The sequence below is a fragment of the Trichomycterus rosablanca genome, chromosome 11 (assembly GCF_030014385.1).
Source record: "Trichomycterus rosablanca isolate fTriRos1 chromosome 11, fTriRos1.hap1, whole genome shotgun sequence".
NCBI classification, from domain to species: Eukaryota; Metazoa; Chordata; class Actinopteri; order Siluriformes; family Trichomycteridae; genus Trichomycterus; species Trichomycterus rosablanca.
In genome coordinates this window covers 23,273,675-23,301,131 of record NC_085998.1, presented here as the reverse complement: position 1 = coordinate 23,301,131, position 27,457 = coordinate 23,273,675, and the positions used below count along the sequence as shown (strand labels likewise).

At 39.7% G+C, this 27,457-nt stretch overlaps 1 protein-coding gene across 1 annotated transcript in view; it reads left to right on the top strand.

Annotated features, from left to right (window-relative positions):
• slco3a1a (solute carrier organic anion transporter family member 3A1a) overlaps positions 1 to 27,457 on the top strand; it is a 76,446-nt gene that overhangs the window by 15,312 nt on the left and 33,677 nt on the right. Inside the window, exon 2 of the mRNA XM_063004551.1 lies at positions 4,744 to 5,200. Within this exon, the coding sequence (XP_062860621.1) occupies positions 4,744 to 5,200 (457 nt within the window). The remainder of the gene's footprint in view (positions 1 to 4,743; positions 5,201 to 27,457) is intronic.

Sequence of the window (27,457 nt, the reverse complement as noted above, 5' to 3'; positions counted from 1 at the left end):
TTGCACCATGTTTTCACTGCAGATTTGTCAGCTGCACATTCATGCTGTGACTCCTGTATTTTGCTACATTCCAAAACTGTTCCATTTGATTCAGGTCTGGGAACTGGAAAGTCCATAACAGTAAACTTATGACATGACATGATGAACATGGTCAGCAATAATACACAGATAGACTGTGGCATTCAAACAATTCTATGTTGGTATTAGGGGGCTCATGTATGACAAGAAAAGACTTTCTATATCATTATATCATCCTGAAATGTTGACACGGTTCCAATTGGGTTAATGATGTCTGCTATATGTTACATTCTGACTGGCAATATTTTTTTCAATCTTTACCTGTTTAATTGTGTGATCCTGCGCCCACCATAGCCATAGAGTCTTGTTTTTGGCTGGAATGGAACCCAAAACTGTGGCCCATCTGTCTTAAGATTTTCTTGAGGTGTTGTACAACCCCAAATCAGGAAAAAGTTGGGACAGCATGGAGAATGCAAATAATAAAAAATACACAGAGTTGTTTTTACATTTACTTTGAGTTTTATTTGATAGCAGACAGTATGAACCTGAGATATTTCATGTTTCATGTATTTCATGTAAAGCATTTACCATTTTGTAATGTTGCCATTCCTTTTCACTACACTTAAAAGACGTTTCAGCACAGAGGATACCAAGTGATTTAGTGTTTCAGCTTTTATTTTGTCTCATTCTTCCTGCAAACACGTCTTAAGATGTGCAACAGTACGGGGTCACCGTTGTCGCATTTTTCGTTTCAAAATTCTCCACACATTCTCTATTGGGGACGGGTCAGGACTGCAGGCAGGCCAGTCCAGTACCCGTACCCTGCATAAAATGCATGGACGTCCCTGGAAAAGATGACGTCTTAAAGACAGCATATATTGCTCTAACATCTCAGGGTACTTTTCTGCGTTAATGCTGCCATCACAGAAGTGTAAATGACCTTTGCCAAGGGCACTGACACAGCCCCATACCAAGACAGACCCTGGCTTTTGGACTTGGACTTGATAACAGTCTGGATGGTCCTTTTCGTCTTTGGTCCGGAGCACACGGCGTCAATTTTTTCCAAAAAAGACCTGGAATGCTGATTCATCTGACCACAATACACGTTTCCACTGTGTGATGGTCCATCCTAGATGCCTCCAAGCCCAGAGAAGTCGACGCTGCTTCTGGACATGGTTAACATAAGGTTCTTTTTTACACAGTAAAGTTTTAAGTGGCATTTGTGCATGTAACTCTGTATTGTAGTGCTTAACAAAGGTTTGCCAAAGTAATCCCTCACCCATGTGGTTATATCAGCTATTGTTGAGTGGTGGTTCTTGATGCAGTGCCGTCTGAGGGATCGAAAATCACAGGCGTTCAGCTTAAGCTTGCGGCCTTGGCCTTTACGCACTGAAATTCTTCCCGATTCCTTGAATGGTTTAATGATGTTATGCACTGTAGAGGGGGAAACATGCAAATCCCTTCCAATCTTTCTTTGAGGTACATTGTTTTTAAACATTTCAATAATTTTCTCACGCGCTTGTTGACAAACTGGAGATCCTCTGATCATCTTTGCTCATCAAAGATTCAGCCTTTCCTGGATGCTGCTTTTGTACCAAACCATGATTACAATCACATGTTGACATGTTTGGAATCACATCATTATTTAGTTTTTTCACCTCATTACTAGCCTTAAATTGCCCCCGGCCCAACTATTTTTGGAATGTGTTGCAGACCCGAAATGCAGGAATGGAGGTATATTAATAAATGAAATAAAATTGAGCAGACAAAACATGAAATATCTTGGGATCAAACTGTCTGCAATCAAATAAAAGGAACATTTACACTGATTTGGAGTTGTACATTCTAAGCTGCTTCACATTGTTTATTAGAAGGGTTATTTAAATTATCGTAGTCGTGAGCTAAAACCAACTTCTTTTTCACCAATAAGGTATTTCGACTTGTACAACAGACTGGAAGGTGTTTATAATATGCTGTGATTTAAAATCTGGGTGAAATGTTGCACACTGACATTACAAGGCTTTAAGATTTGCACCGCTTACAGTGACAGGTAATCTAGAAGAACGTGTCTGCTCTGGAGCAAGGGGATTAGTGCAAGGACAAGGTCTTAATAACAGCTCTTTTCACTAATAAATAACCTTTTTACACTTTAAAAGGACATAATAAATGGAACTGCCACAAACAATTACTGTGCTTTTTGAAAACCTTCAGAGATACACTATATGTCCAAAAGTATTTGAACACCCAAACCAAAGATTTATCTGTTTTTTTCTGAATATGTACTTTACAGGAATACACATCCATTCAGCCACAAGAGCATTATTACAGTTGAGTACTAATACAAGATGATCAAGCCTGGGACATTATTGGCATTCCAGTTTAGTTGTACTGGCCCGTCAGGTTTATCCACTCAAACTTGCAAAGCATTATTTTAATAACCTTATTCTAGAACAGGAAAAACAGAACATCCTTCAAATGAATGCGATCTAGAACGTCTCTTCATGCTGTAGTATTATTATTAATATTTTATTCACAGTAACTAAGGAACCCAGCACAAACCATCAAAAACAGTTCCTGGCCATTAGTCTTTCCCAACAAAACTTCACAGGTGATACTATGTTGTCTGTCAGGTAGTGTTCTTCTGGCTCCTGCCAAACCCAGGGTTGTCTGTCTGATTGCCAGGTAGTACAGTGATTCATTACTCCAGAGAATGTGTTTCTGCTGTTCCAGAATCCACTGAAGTGTGTTTTACACCACCAAAGCTGACAGTTACCATTATGCGTGGTGGTGTTAAGATTGTGTGTTGCTGCTCAGCAATGGAATATTTATCCACAAAGCTAACTTAACATTTTTGTGTTTACACTGCTTCCAGAGACACTTTAAGCTCCATAGTTAATGTCATACAGTCATGTGAAAAAGTTAGGACACCCCATGAGAACCTTTGTCTTTTTGAACATATTTAAACATATGAACATTTGAGTTTTATTTGAACAGTACTGAGGGATGGAGCTTATATAACTAAACAAATAAAAACTGAAAAAATTACATTTAAACACAAGTTGTAATATGTAATGAACAAAAATGGAAATTGATTGTGAGGAAAAAGTTAGGACACCCTCTGCCCTAATAGCTGGTATTTCCCCCTTTGGCTGAAATAATCTCAGTTAGATGTTTCCTATAACCATCTACCAGTCTCTGACATCAACTGGGAGAAAGTTTTTCAGAATTTCTTCAGCTGTGTGATGTTTGAGGGGTCTCTTGCATCTTCCATTCCTTGGTGTATTTACTGGAATGTTTTGGGTCGTTGTTATGCTGCATGGTCCACTTCCGCTTCAGCTTTAGTTATCACCCTCTGATACAGTGAAGAATTCATTGTGGATTCTATAATGGAGAGCTTGCCAGGCCCTGCTGCTGCAAAGCAGCCCCAAACCATGACATTTCCACCTCCTTGCTTCACAGTTGGTATGAGGTTCTTGTGCTCAAATGCTGTGTTTGGTTTGCACCAAACATGTCTTCTGTTACTGTGCCCAAATAATTCAACTTTGGATTAATCTGTCCAAAGCACATTGTTCCAGAAGTCCTGGTCTTTGTCTAGGTGTTCTCTGGTAAACTTTAGTCTTGCCCTGATGTTTTTTTTGACAGCAAGGGAAATCAAACTTGTGCACTCTCTTTCTGATAGTAGATGCATGTACCTTGACATCAACTGTGGCAAGAGCTATCTGTAGGTCCCGTGATGACATTGTAGGATTATTGGAGATTCTTTACACATCTTGCGGTCTGCTCTTGAGCTGAACTTGGACGGCCTGACCTGGCCATGTTGGCAGTTGTTTTAAATGTTCTCCACTTGTAAATGATTTTCCGGACGGTGGAATGGCTGATTTTCTAATTATTCTGAGATCTTTTTAAATCCCTTCCCAGACTCGTATGCATCTACAACCCTCTTTCTGAAGGCCTCAGAGAGATCACCATGGTGATACCACTCACTTCAACAATCAAGAGCAAACCAAACTAATGTCTGAGGTTTAAGTAAAACTCCAATGTCCTCTAACGATGGTCTAATCAGTGGAGCTGATGTGGTGCACTTAATTCTAATTTTAGACATTTTAAGTAGTAATAAATGTGGGGGTGTCCTAACTTTTTCCTCACAATAAATTTCCATTTTTGTTTATTACATTTTACAACTTGTGTTTAAAAATAATTTGTAACATTTTTTTTGTTTAGTTATAGAAGCTCCATCACTCAGTACTGTTCAAATAAAGCTCAAATGTTCATATGTTTAAATATGTTCAAAAAGACGAAGGTTCTCATGCGGTGTCCTAACTTTTTTACATGACTGTATCTATCACGTTTTAGCACTTAGCTTCCTAGTCTGTAAGCTTGTGTGGCCTACTATGTTGTGGCTAAGCTGGTGCTGCTTCTAGACTTTTCTATCGCACAATAACAGCACTTATAATGAACAAAGGCAGCTTTAGCAGTGCAGAACTTGGCAAAGTAATTTGTTTGAAAGGTGGCATCCTGTGGCCATTGTTTGTCTTTAGAAATCAGTGATTAATATTTTAAAGTGACTCAAATAGCTTACTGGAAGTCAATTATTTTGTTCATGTGGTGTATTACATTTCATTTTAATGTCACATGTAACAGCAGCAGATAAAAATGTAATAAAATAAAATTAGCTCAATTGCTTTTAAAACTGAAAATTGAAATGTAAAATTCTGCTTATTTCAGGTGAGTGTTCTGACTACGCTGGAGCGCCGTTTCAACCTGCAGAGCGCCGATGTAGGTGTGATTGCCAGCAGCTTTGAGATTGGAAACCTGGCGTTTATCCTGTTTGTCAGCTATTTTGGTGCCAGGGCCCACCGGCCCCGTCTGATTGCTTGCGGGGGCATTGTCATGGCGCTGGGTGCACTATTGTCTGCCCTGCCAGAGTTTCTCACCAAGCAATATGTTTACAAAAGCGTTGAGGCCTGGAGAAAGGAGCCAGGAAGGGAAGTCTGCTCTAACGTCTCAAGGAGTAACGTGGACGAAGGTGCACTGTGCGGCAACCGAACCAACACTAACATGATGTACCTGCTTCTCATTGGTGCCCAAGTGCTGCTGGGCATTGGAGCTACACCTGTACAGCCTCTGGGAGTGTCCTACATTGATGATCATGTTAGGAAAAAAGACTCCTCGCTCTATATTGGTGAGTGATTTATTTTTCTTAGTCTTAAAACAGCTCTGCTGTGCTGTACACTGACGAGGCATAACATTATGACCACTGACAGGCGAAGTGAATAACACTGATTATCTCTTCATCACGGCACCTGTTAGTAGGTGGGATATATTAGGCAGCAAGTGAACATTTTATCCTCAAAGTTGATGTGTTAGAAGCAGGAAAAATGGGCAAGCGTAAGAATTTGAGTGAGTTTGACAAGGGCCAGATTGTGATGGCTAGACGACTGGGTCAGAGCATCTTGTCAAAACTGCAGCTCCTGTGGGGTGTTCCCGGTCTACAGTGGTCAGTATCTATCAAAAGTGGTCCAAGAAAGGAACAGTGGTAAACCGCCGACAGGGTAATGGGCGACCAAAGCTCATTGATGCACGTGGTGAGCGAAGGCTGGCCCAGACGAGCTACTGTAGCTCAAATTGCTGAAGAAGTTAATGCTGGTTCTGATAGAAAGGTGTCAGAATACACAGTGCATTGCAGTTGCAGGGCTGTTTCGGCAGCAAAAGGGGGACCAACACAATATTAGGAAGGTGGTCATAATGTTATGTCTGATCAGTGTATAAACCTAAAATAAAAACCCACTAGAGGTTAGGTGAAGCAGTCTTTGTTTTTCTCATATTCCAAGGCTGTTTGCCCACTACCATCTGTTACTTTGGCGGATATTGGTGCATGCCAGTACAAAGAATGTGGCTTTTTTAACAAACCTCAGATAGTTGTGAATGTACCCTGAGGTGTAGCTGTTAAAACTGTGCTTTGAACTTGGTGTATAATTTACATACTTAAGATTTCTTTGAAGCTGATGGGACTTGTTTCACACAGAACAGAACTGATCATTCTTTCCATTTCCATGTCTGCCTTCTGTTGTATTTCTGGATCAGATGTGCCCTAAAAGTACTTTAAATGCCTGAAGTAACAGTCTCGTACCAGCATTTCAGATCTAATTATGTTATCTGTCTGTAAGATGCTTTCAGTTTTGAAAAAAAAAGTCCCTGTCTTTTTTTTCTCTGATCAGTGGTGCGTAATTTTAAAGAGGAAATTATGCAATTGCCAACGTGTTTCCATTTCCGCTGACATACAGGTTGCTGGTGTAGTCTAACTAAAGCCGTCACTTTATATTTTGCATGCATGCTATATGTTTGTCATTTTTTCAGGTCTAGCGCAAAGCCTTATAGCTCTTCAGCCCCTATAGTTTTCTTCAGCTAGAACCTACTTTGTAGTTCTCTTAGTAATAAGTAAAAGTTGGGACTATGTAAAATGCAATTAAAAATAAAACACAAGGCCGCTCAGGTGGCGCAGCGGTAAAAACACACGCTGGAACCAGAGCTGGGATCTCAAATACATCGTATCGAATCTCAGCTCTGCCTGCCAGCTACATGAACAACGATTGGCCTGTTGTTCAGATTTGGGCGGGACTAAGCCGGATGGGGTCTCTCTCCCATGACTGGTGCAATTACAACCTCTGCTGGCTGATTGATGGCGCCTCCACAGAGATGAGAAAAAAGTGCTCTCAGGGTGTGTCCTCTCTGTACACAACGCTGAGCTGCACTGCACTCGTCAAAGTGTAGGTAATAAAATGCATATGGCATGCTGCCCACGTGTCGGAGGGGTCGTGAATTAGCTTCGTTCTCCTCAATCGGAGCAGGGATCAGCATTGGTGGAGAGGAAGCATGACGCAATCGGGCAATTGGACGCGGTTAAAAGGGAGATAAAAAGGGGAGAAAATGCATGAACAAAAATATATAAAATAAAAAAAAATAAAACACAATAGGCGCCAAGGTGGTGCAGTGGGATATTTTTCTAGCACACCAGTGCCGAGATTCTGAACTCCTCGGTTCAAAACTTGCCATTGCCACCAGTCGGCTGGGCACCATCTAGCGGGTGGAGTTCATGGATGGAGTCTTCAAACGCTGTGCACGGACCCTGATTATCAGATAGAGGCGCCTGTGCAGAAGCATGGATGAAAAAGAAAGGGTCTGCAAAGGAATGCGCATGGGTCAGAGGAGGCGTGAGCAAGAAATTTACCTTCTTCGAATGCAATCAGGGATCCACAGCAGCAGAAGACAAATTGACTACACTAAATCAGGAGATAAAAGGGACAAAATGCATAAATAAATAGAAAAATAAAAAAATAAAACATGTTTCTTAGATTTACTTTGGCTTTTATTTCATTGCAGACTTTATTAACCCAAGATATTTAATGTTTTGTCAAGTTAATTTCATTTCCTTTGTAAATATACATTAATTCCTGCAGCATTTTAGGCCTGCAACACATTTTAAAATAGTTGGGACGGAGGCAATTTAGGGCTAGTAATGGGGTAACAAAAACTAAATAATGATGTGATTCCCAACAGGTGAAGTCAACAGGTGATTGTAATCATGATTTCATATGAAAGCAGTATCAATGAAAGGCTGAGTCATTGGGGAGCAAAGCTGGCCAGAGGATCTCCAGTTTGATAACAAATGCGTGAGAAAATTATTGAATGTACCTCAAAGAATTTTTGGAAGGGGTTTACATTTTTCATAATATTATTAAATGATTTAAGGAATCTGGAGGAATTTCAGTGCTTAAAGGGCAAGTGCACAAGCCTAAGCTGAACGCCCCTGATTCCTCAGACGGCACTGCATCAAGAACCGTAGTCATCAATAGCTGATATAACCACATTACTTTGACTAACCTTTGTCAAGCACTACAATACGGAGTTACATTCACAAATACCACTTAACTTTGCTGTGCGAAAAAGAAGCCTTATGTTAAACATGTCCAGAAACTGTTTTGAGAGCTGTATTAATGTAGAAAAGTACACTGAGGTTTTAGGTTTCCTTCATGAAGACATCTTTTTCAGGGACGTCCATGCATTTTTCAACTCCGCTTCGCGTCGTGCCAAAAACGTCATTCCCCGAGCTAAAATCACAGTAACGCACGGCCTCTCGTGGCTTATTGCTTTATTTTAAAACATTCAAGAATCAATGTATTAACAGATAGCATGAAGTTGACCAGACAAAACATGAAATATCTTGGGTTCACACTGTCTGCAATGAAACCCTGTGTTTTGTTTTTTATTTGCATTTTTCATGCTGTCTTGATGTTGGGTTGTAGTTGGACAGTTCCAACTGACACACTGGCTTTAATTCTCTACATGTTAACATATTCATTTAGGCTTCGTATACTAGCCTTTGTGACTAAAACAGCTTTAACCCCTCTTGGAATTCTGTTCTACAGGTTTGTGGTAGATCAGTAAAAAATAATATATAAATAAATATTGTAGTTTGTTTAGGGATGAAGAACATGGAAATGAGGTCTGTTCCTGTAATTGAGCTTTGACTTGTAACCACATTTTCTCTTTGCTGATGCCATTTGTCCATGTTTGACAGAAAGAAGTCATTTTCAAGTTATTACTCACACCACAGTTGGAACACCTACTATTTGACCTTATTTTAACTTTGTTATCTGCTTAAAAATCTTGCATATTGTCAGAGCTCTTTCATAACTCATACATGCTGTTAATTATCAGCCTAAAATAATTCACTTGTACTGATGTGTTTGTGGGGCGGCACGGTGGCTTGGTGGGTAGCACTGTTGCCTCACAGCAAGAAGGTCCTGGGTTTGATCCCCAGGCGGTGCGGTCCGGTCCTTTCTGTGTGGAGTTTGCATGTTCTCCTCGTGTCTGTGTGGGTTTCCTCTGGGAGCTCCTGTTTCCTCCCATAGTCCAAAAACATGCAGTCAGGTTAATTGGAGACACAGGGCGGCACGGTGGCTAAGTGGGTAGCACTGTCGCCTCACAACAAGAAGGTCCTGGGTTCGATCCCCAGGCGGGGCGGTCCGGGTCCTTTCTGTGTGGAGTTTGCATGTTCTCCCCATTGGAGTTCAATTGCCACCAAGTGTACAATCCCAAATGGGTAACTGTTATATACGTTTACTATACAAAACCTTGACAATCAATGGAAATTTGACAATATCCAGTTAAAATGAGATTTTACTGTTATCTGAATAAGAAAACAATAGCCTTAAAGACAACTGCATTAAAGAACAATGTTGTTCTGAGCAACAACACACACCCAGCTGATTAGCCTAATCCCTGCACTGCAGGCATGTCATGTGCTTTTACGTCTTGGTGAATAGGCCAGATTGCTCAGTACAGAGTTAGGGGCATTTTGGAACAGACAATTGCTTCTATTTTCCATTGAAAATGAACTGTAATTATTTTGATATCACATGGTGTTGCTAACTGTACCCACTAAGTTAAACAAAACTGGTTTTGATTTAACTATGACATGACTGCTTATTTGGGGCAGTTTAAAGAAGTAGCAAAATACTCCATTTACCAGTTAACATCATTTCTTGCTATTAAAATAACTTGTACTGCGGTTTATAATAACGAACATTGTCTGATTATGAAACATTAGTCAAGTCAAGTCAACTTTATTTATTTTATTTTTTTTATAAATTTAGCACGTCCAATTTTTCATCCCATCTATCATCCTCTCATTAGTGCGGATTCCTGCTCCTGGTTGGGGCTGACGAGGCCGTTCCACGCCTCCTCCGAAACGTGCACAGCCAATCGACCGTCTTATCACCCACACTTGACGAGTGTAGCGTGGCAGAGTACTGTGCACGGAGGATCACACACTCCGCCACACCCCCTCCCGTCTCCATACAGGCGCCACCAACCAGCCAGCAGAGGGCGCGATCGCCCCGTTCCTGAGAGAGCATCCCCTACGGTCTCAAGTCCCGCCCCCCACCCGGACAACAGGCCAATCGTTGTCCATAGCCGCCCAGCCTCGACCGTGAAGGCAGAGCTGGATTCGAAACGACGCTCCTTCGAAATCCAGCTCTGGTTGCAGCGCGTGTCTTCTTACCGCTGCGCCACCTGAGCGGCCAAGTCAACTTTATTTTTAAAGCACATTTAAAGACTACAAGAGCCAACCAAAGTGCTGTACAATATAAAATAAGACAATAAAACCATAAAAGTAACAGTAAGGAATAACAAAGGACAGCAAAATTTAAAATAATGAATAAAAATGCAGAAACAATAGAACAAAGTTTGAGACATACCCTGGACATAAGAAGAAAATTCTATAAAACTTATTAAGGGCAATGAAATGCCTGAGAGTATAAGTGTGTTTTTAAATTACACTTAAAAACATCAATTGTGGATGACATCCTAATAAAAACAGGCAGACTATTCCACAGTTTCGGGGCAACAACGGAAAAAGCTCTGTCACCTTTTGACTTAAGTCTAGATTTGGGAGTGTATAGCAGCAACTGATTGGAGGATCTTAAAACTCGTGAGGTTGAGTATGGACGCAGGAGCTCAGTGATGTATTTTGGAGAATTGCAGTTTAGGACTTTAAAAACTATCAATAAGACCTTGAACTCAATCCTGTATTTAACGGGCAGCCAATGTAGAGATGCCAGCACAGGCGAGATGGACTCCCTTTTTTTGGTACCAGTTAAAAGCCTAGCCGCTGCATTTTGAACCAGCTGCAAGCGTGACAGAGCTGATTGGTTGATTGGTTGAGTTGATTAGTGTGACATCTGATGTAAAAAAGTGTTTTGTTCCTACACAAGCGTGTTGCGTTCGGATTATTGGTGTCACATGAAAGATTTTGAGAATGTTATGTCATATAAACAATATTGTTGAAGCTGGTATTTTGGTGCCACACAGCACCATGAGTCCTGGAAACCTGGATTCTTTTGAATGATTTTCTGTTTCTGTGTGGGCTTTCTGTGGATACTCTAGTTTTCTCACATTTTTTAAGAAAGAAGTGGAAAGTGCAGAAAGTAGAATACCTGCTCTAAATTGCCTCTAGGTGTTTGTGAGTGAATGTAGGAGTGCATTTTGTTAAGCTGTTTGTAAATGCTAACAAAAATACTTCTTCATTCTTTATAAAACGTCTTTACAAGCATCTTTATTTCATGAGTGGCAGCGAATTTATATTTGATTAAAACAAAAAAAATTCCATTGACCTGCACAGAGCCCTAACTTCAGCCCCAATAAACAGCTTTGCAATGAACTGGAACAACAATTGAGGCTTTTTTTTCTGTTTTATTTTATGCATTTTCTCCCATTTTTCTCCTAATTTAGCGTAGTTAATTTGTCTTCTGCTACTGGGGGATTCCTGACTGCAGTCAAGGTGGGTATATTGCTGCTCACGCCTCCTCTGACCTTGTTTTTCATGTATGCACTCTGCACAGGCGCCTCTTTATCTGCCAATCAGGGTCCTTACACAGCGTTTGAAGACCTCACCCACATTGCCCGACCATCCCGCCCTAGCAGAACAGTGTCTGCTGCAGACACTGCCAATTATGCCCGCTAGATGGCGCCCAGCTGACAAGTGGCAACGGCGAGTTTTGAGCTGAGGAGTTTAGAATCTTGGCACTTGTGTGCTAGCGGAATATCCTGCTGCGCAACCTCAATTGAGCCAGCATCAGGGTCAAGCCATACAAATGCTCTTTTGATTGAATGGGCACAAATTCCCACAGACATACAGTACCACCACATTTACATTTTCAGCATTTAGCAGACTCTTTTATCCAAAGCAACTTACAATTATGACTGGATACAGTGTTTTAGCAATTGAAAGTTAAGGACCTTGCTCAGGGGCCCAACAGTGGTGGTGGTGAGGCTTGAACAGGCAACCTTATGATTACTAGTCCAATATCTTAACCACTGAGCTACCACTGTTCTAGCTTTGTTGTTACCACTACCACTAGCTTTGTTGTTAGGAAAGTTTTAAGACCATCCATATGTATTCACACATTCACATGAGAAACGGCAAAACGGTGAGCCTTGGCGCAAATCGGCACTTTGCCCAGTGCTTGGCTTGAGCCATGCAGTAAAACGTCATCAAAGTGTTCCACAACATGAATACAAAAGCATTCACATACATCTGTGTTTAGCTGTATTTTTCTCACTGTTTCACTTTTGAACTTGTGTTATAGCTCGGGGTGCTGAGAAACTCAGCTTTTTCAAGAGTCTAAATTGCTTATCGTGAAAAAAGCTTAAAGTGGCTTAATGTACTAATACAAAAAAAACAACATAGGGACAATAAACCTCTCTTAGTTTTAAGTTCTCTCTATGAATGAAATTTCTTGGTCGTTTTAATGCAATAAGTCTCGTTAAGCTTTGTTAACGTTAAGCGTTGTTCATACTGCCTGCGTCGCTTTTACCACGTTTTATCAAACAGTTAGTCTCATTGTAGGCACTTTGAACTTTGCTGACCGATTCAATCAGGTGAACTATAAGCGGCATAGCAAACGCAAAAATTGTGAGCGTAATCCGGCAAAAGTGTGTGGTGCGTGCCACTCAGGGAAGCGCAGCGGCAAACTAGGCAGCACTGCCACACTCCATACGAAACAATGGCACAGCCGGCGCAAAAGCGGTTTTGCCACTTCTCACATAAATGTGCCCTTAAGGTGTCATTTATTCCTTCCTTCATCCAGGTGATCCAATACTGTTAATTTGAGTATATTAGTATATTAATATGTAGATCTGGACTCTGTGGAGTGTCAATGTTTTATTAGTGTTTTCTCTGCATTAGTAGTGTGCTTGGGATTGTTATCGTGCTGAATAATAAAACCATTCCCAATCAGGCACTGTCCAGAAGGAAAGGCATTATGAATGAAATCCTGTCTGTACTTTTCAGTATTCATGATCCCATCATTTTAGACAATATCACCAACACCCCTGGCAGAAGTGCAGTGGTGCACTGTCTATGTAGAGAGCTCCCTAGGTTTTCGAACACACCCATTATCATCTGTTTTCATCTAACTTTATAGCTATTGCTAACAGGTATTTTTTGCAGACTACGACAATTTCCATTCAGTGGGCTTTGGACTGAGTACTTGGGAATATTTTATTTATAGCAATAAAACGTTCACAGCATCCTTAAGAAATTAACCAACAGTATAAAAGTAAATAACTCAGGTTTAAAGCACTGATGTATTCATTTGCTAATATTACATTTTTACAATATTACATGAGCAGTAAATAACAAAACTATAAATAAAACTTACTGTGTTGGCGGGCTATTATAAAAATATGAGAATATAACATCACAGAACAAATACAAAAAGTAATGGGCAAAAATAGCAAAATAAACTTTTCAGTACCCTGTGCTAAGGCACTGATGCATTCTTTGCCAGAAAGACATGTTAACCTCATCAGGCTCAAGATGTGTGAGGGGCTCATAACACCACCGGATGTGCTGAAAACACATGAAAACTCGGTGACATGCACAGTCATATTAGTACTTGACCACATGTCATCTGTGAATAAGTAAAAATCCGCTATCTTTATCAAACCCTCAACCCCACAATGTTATACATCTCAGGTATGGCTGTCTTGCTGAAGTACTTACAGCTTGGTAGCTTGTACTGTGAATTCAAGGTTTGTAACATTTCACAGAATAGTGGCTTTTCGACTGTGTTGAATTGCAGCAGACCCTTCACTATGTAACAGGTTACACTGGTGATGCACTCTCACCATTTTGCACTGTCACATTTATATTTTGTACATTTTGAGAAAGTTCTTGAGATTGTGGGTTGATTTGACAGTCTGTCTTCTCCTATATGGGCCGATGCCACTTTTGCATACTCAGCTGGATGGTATTACCTGAGTCATGCAAATTACTAGTATTACTAATTACTACTTGGTGATAATCTGTTTTCTGCACAGATGACATGTGTTTGTCTGACGGAAAACCAAAATATTGCCCAACTGGCACACTGACACCATTTTCCTATTTGTATTTTTTTGTATTTTTTTTTTTTTTTTTTTTTTTTACAGGAAAGTAGGTCACATGCAACAGAGTTTCTTTATTTTATTTGCATCTACCCCAGCATTCTTTATCAAACTAAAATTTTACATTATACAACCACAAATCACAAAAAGTTGGGACAGCATGGACAGTGAAATAATAAAAAAAAAATACAGTTTTATACATTTACTTTTACTTTTATTTGATTGCAGACAGGATGAACCTGAGATATTTCATGTTTTATCTGGTCAACTTCATTTCATTTATTAATAAACATCCATTCCTGCATTTCAGGCCTGCAACACATTCCAAAAAAAGTTGGGACAGTAAAGCATTTACCACTCTGTAATGTTTCCATTTCTTTTCACCACACTTAAAAGACGTTTTGGCATCGAGGAGACCAAGCAATTTAGTGTTTCACATTTTTATTTTGTCTCATTCTTCCTGCAAACACGGTTTAAGTCTCCACACATTCTCTATTCTCTATTCTCTATTGGGGACAGATCAGGACTGCAGGCAGCCCAGTCCAGTACCCGTACCCTCTTCTTCTGCAGCCATGCCTTTGTAATGTGTGCAGCATGTGGTTTTGCATTGTCTTGTTGAAAAATGCAGGGATGTTCCTGGAAAAGATGACATCTTGAAGGCAGCATATGTTGCTCTAAGATCTCAATGTACTTTTCTGCATTAATGCTGCCATCACAGAAGTGTAAATGACCTTTGCCAAGGGCACTGACACAGCCCTATACCATGAACAGACCCTGGCTTTTGGACTTGTTGCTGATAACTGTCTGGAATTGAATGAAGTGAAATGAAGTTGAGCAGACAAAACATGAAATATCTTGGGTTCAAACTGTCTGCAATCAAATAAAAGTCAAAGTAAATGTAAGGAACTGCATTTTTCATACTGTCCCAACGTTTTCTGATTTGGGGTTGTATATCAAGTGGCATTTTAAACATGTATATTTATAGTTCATTTGTTGGTGATATTATGTTTGTGTGGCCTATACTTCAATGCAGTTTCCTAAAATAACACCACACCTTAAAAGTCACGAAGCAATGGAATGAGACAGAATGTACTAGATGATCATTTGCATGATATCTTCATGAATTTAAATTATTGCGATATTTGATTATATCATTTATTGACCCAAGGCAACCATATATTCTGTATTTTAGAACAGAAACAACTTGTTTACTCAGAGAGCAGTGGTCAGGTATGCTTTTCCAGTGACAGACTGACAGATGCCTATGGTACTGTCAGGCATGATCTTCCCACGCTAGGCCAAGTGCTTTACATTTGTACCATTCAGAAGGCAAAGCAGCTACATTATTACATTATGACTTACTTATGATTTAAATGTGGATATTTTAATATGTTGAAAAGAAGCAAACAGGCAACAAGGATTAAACTCCTAATTTTACTTTATACTTGCCTGGTTTATTTGAGCGCTGTAGGCATGGAGACAGGTACACAGGGAGATTGGAATGCTAACCAGCCAGCTGTAAGGTGGGTCTTAACAGTCTGGCATACCAGACAGTCCTGCAGCAAGAAATAAAGCAACTCCTGTCATAAGTGCCAAGCCTTTTCTGCCTGTTTGCCTCATTTCTGTAAACCTCTCAGCAGTCACCACCCTGTACCAAAGGGTTTTTCTTAAGCAGGCAAATCTTGCTATTCAACCACCATCAGCTTATTTTTCCTTATATTTTGGGGTCTTGAATGTATCAATCAGTGGAATATGCAGAACATGCAGAAGCTGTGAGATCCACTGACATTAGAAAACAAGATTGGCTGCATGCTGGTGTGTTACATATTGCTTAATGCAAAGATTAACACCCTTGGTAATGTTCTAATCCATGTCTAGACACTTAAACATGCTTTTTAGTGCCAAAAAAAAAAAATGGAGCATTAAGAAACACGATTCAACAAGAAGTTGCTTCACAACTATTTATAGATCATGTTTATTTTTGGCATTTCCCATGTGAGTTATAAAAATATACATGTACATGAAACAGCCATTAGATAAATAGCCAAAATTAGTATAGCCCAGCACTGTCGCACTAATACTGCACTCATGAAGAGTTGAAAGAAAATGTAATTATTAGATGAATTGAAGGGCTACACAAGCCAAATTCTGTTACAAAAACACAGTTCAATAAGTATTTAAAGTCATATTGCAGTGCCAAAGCAGCATATTTTATTTGAAATCAGTGAATAATCTGGTTTGTGTACCAGTTTCACCTGCTTTTGTGCAAATGAAAGTGACAACAGGTGCACTGGAGAGGCAACAGCAAGACAACCTTCAAAAAGGAAATGGTTTTGCAGGTGGTGGTCACTGAAAGTTACTCTCTCCTTATCCTTTCTAAGTCTTCCCTAGTTTTGCATTTTGCCAGTGCCCTTGTCACTACTGATAGCATGAGGCGATACCTCAGCCTATTGGATGTGCACAGGTAGTCCAGCTCCTTCATATGGCACATCCATATGGTTTGCTTTCTCAGTAGTATGGATAAGATACCAGGACACAGGCTGTTACACAAGGTGAGCTGAACAGGGCCTTAAAAGGGCATCAACCCAACCAGTAGCAGGCCCGGTATCTGCTCCTATGTGTAAGGAGAAACAGGTGAAGCACTGCCAGAGTCGGTCAAATTAAGAAAAAATAAAAAGAGGGTGGCATGAGGGCCCTACATCCTCTAGTAGGGTTAACAGATAACAACAGAGTTGGCAGTTCCTCCATTGGCACCCTGTTTTCTTCACAGATGAAAGCAGGTTAACACTGAGCACATGTGACAGGTGAAAGAGTCTAGAGGCACCACAGTGAACGTTATGCTGCCTGCAACATTATTCAGCATGAACAGTTTGGCTGTATATCAGTGATGGTCTTTTAATTCAGGCCTAAATAAGTTCATTGGTTTCCGTTGACCAATGTTATTTTGTTCTAAACATAACATAATCCTCAATATAACAATTTATATCAGTAAACTTAAACCTGTCGTTCATCAAGTTCTAATGTGTGATTTAACTTAAATCATACATCGAATAGCTTAGCTTTCTCCAATGCCCTCTTTCTCATGTCATCTGTCTGTAGCAGACTAGCCCCTGATAATGGAAGAAGAGGAAAAAGATATACTTTATTTGTCATATATACATATACGGTTCTACAGTACTATGAAATTCTTTCCACACATATCCCAGCTTGTGTGGAAGCTGGGGTCAGAGCGCAGGGTCAGCCATTGTACGGCGCCCCTGTAGCAGACAGGGTTAAGGGCCTTGCTCAAGGACCCAACAGTGGCTGCGTAGCAGAGCCTAGATTTGAGCCGCCAATCTTCCAGTTGATAGCCCAAAGCTCTACCCACTAGGCTACCACTGTCCCTATGCAATCCATGTCATGATGATGTCATCTAGCTTGGTCCTTCCACAAGTCCTGTCATAACACCACCTTCAGTGTTGTCTTGTGGGTGCCTCATCACGTGCCCAAAGGGGAAATTTAAATGTTATTATGGTGAAGTGTATAGAAATACAGTGGTACCTTAAAACTCAACGTCAGCTGGTTCTGGGAGTGGCGTTGAGTTTAAAAGACGTTGAGTTTCAAGGTATTTTTCCCATAAGAATGTATGGAAAACCTGTTAATGCGTTCCAGGGTCCTGTGGAGCTGCATATATTTTAGGCTTATGTAAAGTAATGGGGTTGACTTTGACACTTATACACTGAAAATAACACAAATATAATATAAAAACACTGAAATACAATTGAAAACAGTTAAAAATCAATAAAAATGCACTTTACCTTTACTTCTTTATTGTTTACTTATGCTTCTTAATCATGAAGATGCTTGATGTTGGAATACTGTATTCCGTTCAGTAAAGGTGCACTCACATGAAAAGCTTACCTTGACTTACTGTACTAAAACGAGTGAGGAATTTCATTAATGGAGAGAACTTATGAGTAGTAATAATTAGGAGAGGTTTAGTGTTTCTATAAGTCACGTTAAGCTTTTTTTAACAGTAAGTGTTTTAAACTCTTGAAAAAAGCTGATTCTTACAGTTTCTTAGAACCCTGAGCTATAACACAAGTTTAAAAGTGAAACAGGAGAAAAATCCAGCTAAACACATATACATGTGGACACTTTCAGAGGGAATTTGACGGTTATTCCACACAAATTCAGATTCGTCTCATATTTGCACTTTTTTAAACTGAACACATTGAGTTTAAGGTAAACGCTGAGTTTAAAGGACAAATTTCCCGACGAAGGGCGTCGAGTTTAAAAGATTTTGAGTTTAGGGGACGTTGAGTTACAAGGTACAACCGTATATGGTTGTCTTGACAAATGTCCGGGTGCACTATTATTTAATTCCCAGACTCAGTACTTGGTTGTCCCGGTACTTTGATACCTCTAATAAGCAATTTTGCTAGGATCAGGCTCTCTGTGGAACCTTTGCTGATTCTTCTGTTGCAAAGCTTCAGGGTCATTATGGTTTCATAGGTTTTGTGCTGCAACTGCTTTCCTTAAATCCCACCAAGATTTTCCACTGTCAGATCATACAGCAACAACGCATCTCTACTGTACATTACTGACCCATCTCCATCGTTGACTGTGGGAATAATATTCTGGTCATAATTCTCACCATTCGTGCTCAAGACAGACCACTGATCTGTATGGCAAAACAGTTTGTTTTGATTTGTCATTCCATAGAACTGTATCCCAGAACTCTGCAGGCCTATCCAAATTCATTCCTGTGTATTCCAAACAACCCCCTCTGTGCTTTATGGTCAAGAGTGGCATGTATTTTGGAGTCTGGCCATGAAGTCCTTGTTAAGTGATTTTCTCATGAATGCCACCGACACACTTGGTCACCCTGTTTTTTTTTTTTGCATTGTTCCGATGAGAATGTTAAGGCCTCTGGACCAAATTTGGTCTTATACCCACAGCCAGTCTTGTTTTCTGATCTGCTCTAGGTCTGGAACTTTCAGACAATACTTCCAATGCTTCCTTTAGGAATCTTTAAGGTCTTGGAAATGTTCGTACACCTATTACACCTATTACCCTTTTGATGCAGTCTTCTCTCTTAGCCTTGAGACAAATTAAGGGTTACTATTAACTTTCCAATGCTTTAATCATGCTGTAACTCAGTTTATAGACTATGAGTAGGTTATGTAGGTTATTATGAGTAGGTTTAATACTTGTGGTCGGGTCCTTTCTCTGTAAAGTTTACATGGTCTCCCCATGTCTGTGTGTGTTTCCTTCGGAGGTTCAGGGTTTCCTACCTATCAGCTCCACTTACCATATAGAAGCACTTTGTAGTTCTACAATTACTGACTGTAGTCCATCTGTTTCTCTACATACTATTTTTAGCCTGCTTTTACCCTGTTCTTCAATGGTCAGGACCACCATAGGTATTATTTGGGGGGTGGATCATTCTCAGCACTGCAGTGACACTGACATGGTGGTGGTGTGTTAGTGTGTGTTGTGCTGGTATGAGTGGATAAGACACAGCAGCGCTGCTGGAGTTTTTAAACACCTCACTGTCACTGCTGGACTGAGAATAGTCCACCAACCAAAAATGTCCAGCCAACATCGCCCCATAGGCAGCATCCTGTGACCACTGCACTTTTATCTGTTAATTTAATCACAACAAAAGTTTTAACCAAAGGAATTGTGTTCTCTCTAAAAACTTGGCCCTGTAGTCATGGCAGCAGAAGCAGATGATTGGAAGAATGGGATGTGTTGTGTTTTTGTCTCTGGTTGTCACACTGTGGGCAGTTAGGGGTTGGGCAGCCCGCTCAGGGCCCTGTCACTCGGCCAAGCCGAAGCAGAAATGACAGATCGGCTGTTGGGAGCACGGTCAGACAAAGCTCTCTTCTGCTGCAGTACTGGAGGCCGGACAAAGGGCCACTCCCATTATTACTCATTGTTCTGCACTGAAAATATTTACATTTGACCTCACACATAAAAAATGCCTGTTGTTGCTGCAAATGTGCCATTTAGTGTTTCTCTGCTAGGTTTAGTGTTCTCTTGGCTTATTTGGAAGGATTTTTTCCCCATAAATAGACAACCCCAAATGTAACACTGTATTGTAGTGCTTCACAAAGGTTTGCCAAAGTAATCTCTTGCACATGTGGTTATATCAGCTGTTGTTGAATAACCGTTCTTGATGCAGTGCCGTCTGAGGGATCGAAGATCACAGTTTGTGCACTTTCCCTTTATGCAATAAATTTCCTTCAGATTCTCTAAATCGTTTAATGATATTATGCACCGTAGAGAGAGAAATATGCAAATCCCTAACTATGTTAGTTTGAAGTACATTGTTTTAAAACATTTCAGTATTTTTTCATGCAGCATTTGTTTACAAACTGGAGATCCTCTGCCCATCTCTGCTTCTTAAAGACTTTCATGGACACTGCTTTTGTATACAATTATGTTTACAATTACCTCACCATCATCATAGCTTTTTAACCTTATTACTAGCCCTAAATCGGCCTCATCCCAACTTTTTTTTGGAATGTGTTACAGACTTAAAATGCAGTAATTAATGTTTAGTAACAAATGAAATGAAGTTGACAAGAGAAAGAGCTAAAGTAAGTTTAAGAAAACACTGGTCCTTTTCTGTTCTTTAGCTTCAGGTGGTGCACCTGCAGGATAGTACTGGCAGTAGTAAGTGTTTGCCATTTCAGGCAGTTTGTTGGATTGCTAAGTGAGGAACACCCAGGGCATTACAACTTTTTTACAATCCTAATAAATTTGTGTGGACTGTGGCTTTATTATTCTTTTTTCTGACTTTTTTTGTGCTTTGTCCTTTGGGCAATCCTCATCTTGAATTTCATCTCATAAACATTTGACTTTTGAAAGTTTTAGAAGTTTTTAGCCAAGAAATGTATACCCTTGTGACCCTGGACTCTTGATTTTTCTTATTTATGCAGACTATCTAGAATTATGACTTGATAGTGATAGATTTATTTCAAAATGTAATAAGCGATAAATAAAGTCATCCAGGTAATGTACAGTAGACCCTTGACTTACGACTTTAATTGGTTGTAAAGGGCTGTTCTTAAGCCAAAATGTTCGTTAGTTAAACCTATTTTTCCCATAAGAAATAATGTAAATAGAATTAATCTGTGCCAGACCTCCCAAACCACCCCCTTACGAGTATACAAGTATATTTTTCCTTAAATCTTAAATCATAGAATAGACATTCCTGTAATAAACAATAATAAAAAATACACATCACATTTCAGTACAGTACGTGTGCTGTACTATACACCATAATAAATTTCCTTTTTTATATAAAATGTATCTACCAGAAACAACAATAACTCTCATATTTATTTATTATTTCCTTCTTTATTTTAATAGTATTGTATTTTGTAGGTGTAATTGCACGAAAGAAAGAATACTTTATTTAGCCGATTTCCTTCTTCTCTCTCACTCACTGTCCCCACTGTCTGATACACAGTGACAGCTTCTGGCAGGAGTAATTATACTACAACAAATAGTAATATATTTTTTCATTTTCTCACCACTACGCTTTCTCTGCACCTTCTTTTTTCCATTTTAATATAGAATTTTACAAAATATAAAGAAAACACCAAAAAAACACCGTCCGCTGTCCGAATGTTTGCTCACTGTATATATGAAAGAGAGAGATGGTCGGAGTCAACTTGTTCGTGACGTCACGTGTTTTGCGAATTTCGGTTCGTCATCCGAAATTTGTTTGTACGTTAAGTTGAAAAAGATCGCTCGTAACTCGAAATGTTCGTATGGTAAACCGTTCGTAACTCAAGGGTCTACTGTATTTTCTTGCAGCTGTTTTTGAAATGATTTTGCTGTACCTTTTATTTATTTGACCTATTTTAATGTTTGAATTTCAGTTTTTAAAATATGTATGCTTTAAAATGTCTGTAATTCTGATTCTATCTCATAAATCTGATGCCTTTTATTATTTAAACATTGGTGTTCCACTTTGCAAATCTAACTGCAGGTTCTTATTCAGTCATGGCACTGGCTGATGGAATTGTATTTGAGAAGTGTAGTGACCTCAAGTCGCCAAAAGGCACGTCAACTCAACCTTAGTGCTAAAACATTTCGACTTTGCTCTCTACCTTCAGCTGAGAACTTATATAATCTACTTAAAATCTTCACATGTAGCTCCATCTTGAAGGATTTGATTCTAAATGTTTTTTTAGTTGCTCAGATAAGTGTGTCTGTTTTCTTTGTGGATAGTGTGAACTGTTATCCTTTCCTGCAGGAGTTATATAACATTTGCAGCCATCATTTCTCAAGTGAACGTGTTCTCTAAGATCACCCTGACAGCTTACTGTCAACCCTTAAACCATTGCTTTAGATAGCTGTAGGCCACCCTCACAGTAAATCTGCCTTCAGCACAGTGACTTAGACTAGAGGTGATCAGATTTTGTGACATAATCGTCTAGTGTCACCATACTTAATTCCTTCATTAACCACTCAAGCAAATAAGTCATCTTTAATTAGTAAGTAATGTCTATTATATGACAGATTACATATCTTTATTTACCTACAAGTATGGTACAGGAATACTTAATAATTTTTTCTAACGTACCTTGAGCAGCTGTAATACTTGACGTTCCCTTTGGGATTAGTAAAGTTATCTATCAATCTATCGATCTATCTATCTGGCTGTCTGTCTATCTATCTGTCTGTCTGTCTATCTATCTATTTCTATCTATTCATCCATCCATCCATCCATTTATCTATCTATTCATGTGTTATGTTTACTATGCTTTCATGTCCAAAAGACCTGACATGCCCCAGTCTCTGTTTAGCAGTGTTTAAAACAGATATTACACAGAGCTCATGAATAAGTTAAAACGTATGCAAACTGTAAGTAAACAGTAAACAGCAGTGGTATGGTTAAAAGCATGTTAAACCAAAATCTGGGTGCCTTGGTGGCACAACAGTAAAACACACTATCCCACCAGATCTCAGTTCTGCTATCAACCGGCCTGGTGGCTACACAGGCACACAATTGGCTGTGCATCTGTAAGAAAAGGGGCAATGGCTGAAACAGAATTCCTCCTTGCTGGTGTAAATGTGGCCTCTGCTGACCGATCGAGGCACATGCATTAGGTATGACTCATTAGGGATGGCAGTGAGTGGCTGTGCACACACACGATACTGTACTCTGTGATACCAAAGTTGTGCATGTCAGGTTCCTTAAAAAGAACAAACATGAACATTCTAATGGAAAATTACTATTTATTTAGATTTTATTGAGTTACAGTGCAAACAGGCATTTAATGTTTTGGAATTAAGTGCTACAGTTCTAGTGTTTAATAAAAAAGATCAGTTAAAAAATGTTGCAAGGTCCTGGGTTTGATTCCCAAGTGAAGTGGTTTGTGTCTTTTCTGTGTGAAGTTTACATGGTCTACTCATAGCTGTGTGCGTTTCCTTCTGAGGTTCAGGGTTTCCTACCACAGTCCAAAGACATACACCGTATGATCAGCCGTAACATTAAAACCACCTTCTTGTTTCTACACTCACTGTCCATTTTATCAGCTCCACTTACCATATAGAAGCACTTTGTAGTTCTACAATTACTGATTGTAGTCCATCTGTTTCTCTGCATGCTTTGTTAGCCCCCTTTCATGCTGTTCTTCAATGGTCAGGACCCCCACAGGACCACTACAGAGTAGGTATTATTTGGGGGGTGGGTCATTCTCAGCTCTGCAGTGACACTGACATGGTGGTGGTGTGTTAGTGTGTGTTGTGCTGGTATGAGTGGATAAGACACAGTGATGCTCATGGAGTTTTTAAACACCTTACTGTCCCTGCTGGACTGAGAATAGTCCACCAACCAAAAATATATCCATCCAACAGTGCCACGTAGACAGCATCCTGTGACCACTGATGAAGGTCTAGAAGATGACCAACTCAAACAGCAGCAATAGATGAGCGATTGTCTCTGACTTTACATCTACAAGGTGGACCAGCTAGGTAGGAGTGTCTAATAGAGTAGACAGTGAGTGGACACGGTATTTAAAAACTTCAGCACAACACACTAACACACCACCACCGTGTCATTGTCACTGCAGTGCTGAGAATGATCCACCACCTAAATAACACCTGCTCCGTAGTGGTCCTGTGGTGGTCCTGACCATTGAAGAACAGTGTGAAAGCAGTCTAAAAAAGTATGTAGAGAAATAGATTGATTACAGTCAGTAATTGTAGAACTACAAAGTGCTTTTATATGGTAAGAGGAGCTGATAAAATAGACAGTGAGTGTAGAAACAAGGAGGTGGTTTTAATGTTATGGCTGATCGGTGTATAAGTGAATTGAAGATAAAAAACTTGCCCGTGATGGTGTTTGACAATGAACTTGAACTGATAAATCATGTGTAACCTGTAACTACCTGTTCTGTAAGGAATGTAACCAAAGTGTAAAATTTTACCTTTTTGCTGCGAGGCGACAGTGCTACCCTGAGAGCCAATGTGCTGCCTGATTTTACTCAGTACTTTTTGAATGTTTTATTTTTTAAGTGTCCAGTTCAAGGGTTAAGTAGTTTGGATTTTAAAAAATCATCACCATTAATCATTTTTCAGTCCTTTTGTTTTTGGGAAACGAAGACCAAAAAATCAGGAGTGTGACCTATGGTTGATCTTAGAAATTATTGTAAAGCTTGTGATTTAATCCACGTGAGTTAAAAAGCATATTTATTTATTAAGGTAATCATAATTAAATACAAATATGCACACAGCCCTAGATTTCTGTGTTCTTTTTAGTTGTCTGACTCAGTTGTCTGATTGCTAATATGCAGTGTGATAATCCACACACTCTTTAACAACATTTTTCATTCGTTTGATTTTTTACTATAATGTAAAAATGTTAAATGAGAAAACAGCACTTCATAAAATACTCTATTCATATAAAGAATTGGCCTTTGAAAAGAGGCTCAACTGCATCCTTTTTTGCAGATTTTTGCTTCCTCTAAATACCATCAGTGTACAAATCAATACCGTAATCCTCTAGTAATGTCTGTTAGTTTGTATCAAATAAAACTGCTACAGTTTTAGTTTTTGGCCTCAAGTCAACACTGACAGGTGCAACCAACCATCCCATGTGCCAGCATTGGTTCCCCCTCCAGGGAAGACTAAAAAAAATTAACCTTTGGCTTCAAATACAGCTGTTCTTTTTTGTCAGCTGAGTTTCCTGCATATTTAAGACCCATGTTTGCTCTCTGGTATTTCTTATGTCACACTGATCAGAAAGTTGGAGAAAGACACATTTGCAAAGATGTGGTCAGACATTTGAAAGGGACATGTATATAATGAGAGTTAAAAAAAAACCCCATGAAAACTCAAATGTATTAGGACATACACCGATCAGCCATAGCATTAAAACCACCTCCTTGTTTCTACACTCATAAGCTCCACTTATCATATAGAAGCACTTTGTAATTCTACAATTACTGACTGTAGTCCATCTGTTTCTCTGCCTACTTTTTTAGCCTGCTTAGTGTGTGTTGTGCTGGTATGAGTGGATCAGACACAGCAGCACTGCTGGAGTTTTTAAACACTGTGTCCACTCACTGTCCACTCTATTAGACACTCTTACCTAGTTGGTCCACCTTGTAGATGTAAAGTCAGAGACGATCGCTCATCTATTGCTGCTTTTTGAGTTGGTCATCTTCTAGACCTTCATCATTGGTCACAGGACGCTGCCCACAGGGCACTGTTGGCTGGATATTTTTGGTTGGTGGACTATTCTCAGCCCAGCAGGGACAGTGAGGTGTTTAAAAACTCCAGCAGCGCTGCTGTCTTATCCACTCATACCAGCACAACACACACTAACACACCACCACCATGTCAGTGTCACTGCACTGCTGAGAATCATCCACCACCCAAATAATACCTGCTCTGTGGTGGTCCTGTGTGGGTCCTGACCATTGAAGAACAGGATGAAAGGGGGCTAAAAAAAAGTATTTAGAGAAACAGATGGCTACTACAGTCAGTAATTGTAGAACTACAAAGTGCTTCTATATGGTAAGTGGAACTGATAAAATTGACAGTGAGTGTAGAAACAAGGAGGTGGTCATAATGTTATGCCTGATCAGTGTATAAACAAATAACTGACCTAACAGATGTAGTATGAAATCTCACAGTACACTTATGAAATAATTCAATCTAATATAAAACTAATAGACTAGTATTAGCTTCAACTTGCTGTCTAAGCTGGTTATGATGTCAAATGCTAATTTATTTCCTTTTAAGTTGGGCAGTGCTGGTTTTATACTGGAACAGTTGTTGATTGAGCCCTGTATTATGCTTAAAAATGCATGTTTTGCAAGTTATGTTTTAAACATGTCAGAGATTTAGGCTGACTTTATGCATGTTATGTGATTTGAAGCAATGTCCAGCGTAAAAGGTTAAATGATCAGCATTTAGCAGCAGAAATCAGTTTAGACACCGCTCAGGTGGCACAGCACACCAGAGCTGGGATTTCGTATACATTGTATCGAATCTCAGCTCTGCCATTCGGCTGGGCTGAGCGGCCGCATGGACAACAATTCGCTGTTGTTCATAGGGTAGGATAGGCCATATAGGGACTTCTAATAACTGAGCGAATTACAACCTCTGCTGGCAGGTTAATGGCGTCTGCTGTGGCTCTCCGTGCACAAAGCTGATCAGCATATGAACTCGCCCTGTGCAGGTGAAAAGATGCAGTCAGCTACTGCGCACATGTTGAAGTCTCGCTCTCCTCAATCAGGGCGGGGGTCAGCTCCGGGGGAAGCATAATGCAATTGGGTAAAAATTGGACGTGCTAAAATCGTGAGAAAAAGGGAGAAAATGCGTAAAAAAAAAAAAAATCAGTTTAGACCGGCAACCACCTAAAGCTTGTGGCACATTTTTTAACAAAGCGGATCATGCTGTCATAAAAAGATGACAACATTTTTCTTCTGTGTATAAACTCTCACACTAACTTTTTGTCGATTGTTGCAGTTTGCAAGTAGAATTTTTCTCCATTCTTTCTTTACATTTGACTTCAGCTGCTCAATACTCAGTAAGTGGAGTTTGCAAGCAGAATTTTTCTCCATTCTTTCTTTACATTTGACTTCAGCTGCTCAATATTCAGTGGTTGTGGTACAGAATGAGTCTGGCATCGTCTTGCTTGGCAGCATGTTTTTCTCTAAAATCCCAATGCCTTTGTGTCAATGGTACATTCACATAAATACAAGTCACCCATGAAAAATGATCCTTATGTTAACCATGTCCAGAAGCAGCAGCAAGTTCTCTGGGCTCTGAGGCATCTGGGAGGGACCATCACACAGTGGAAACGTGTATTATGGTCAGATAAATCAGTATTTGGAAGATCAAAGACAAAAACGACCATTCATACTGTTATCAGCGACAAAGTCCAAAAGCCATGTAATTGTCAATAATGGCAGCAGTAATGCAGAAAAGTATATTGAAATTTTAGAGCAACATATCGAAACATAAAGTATCATGG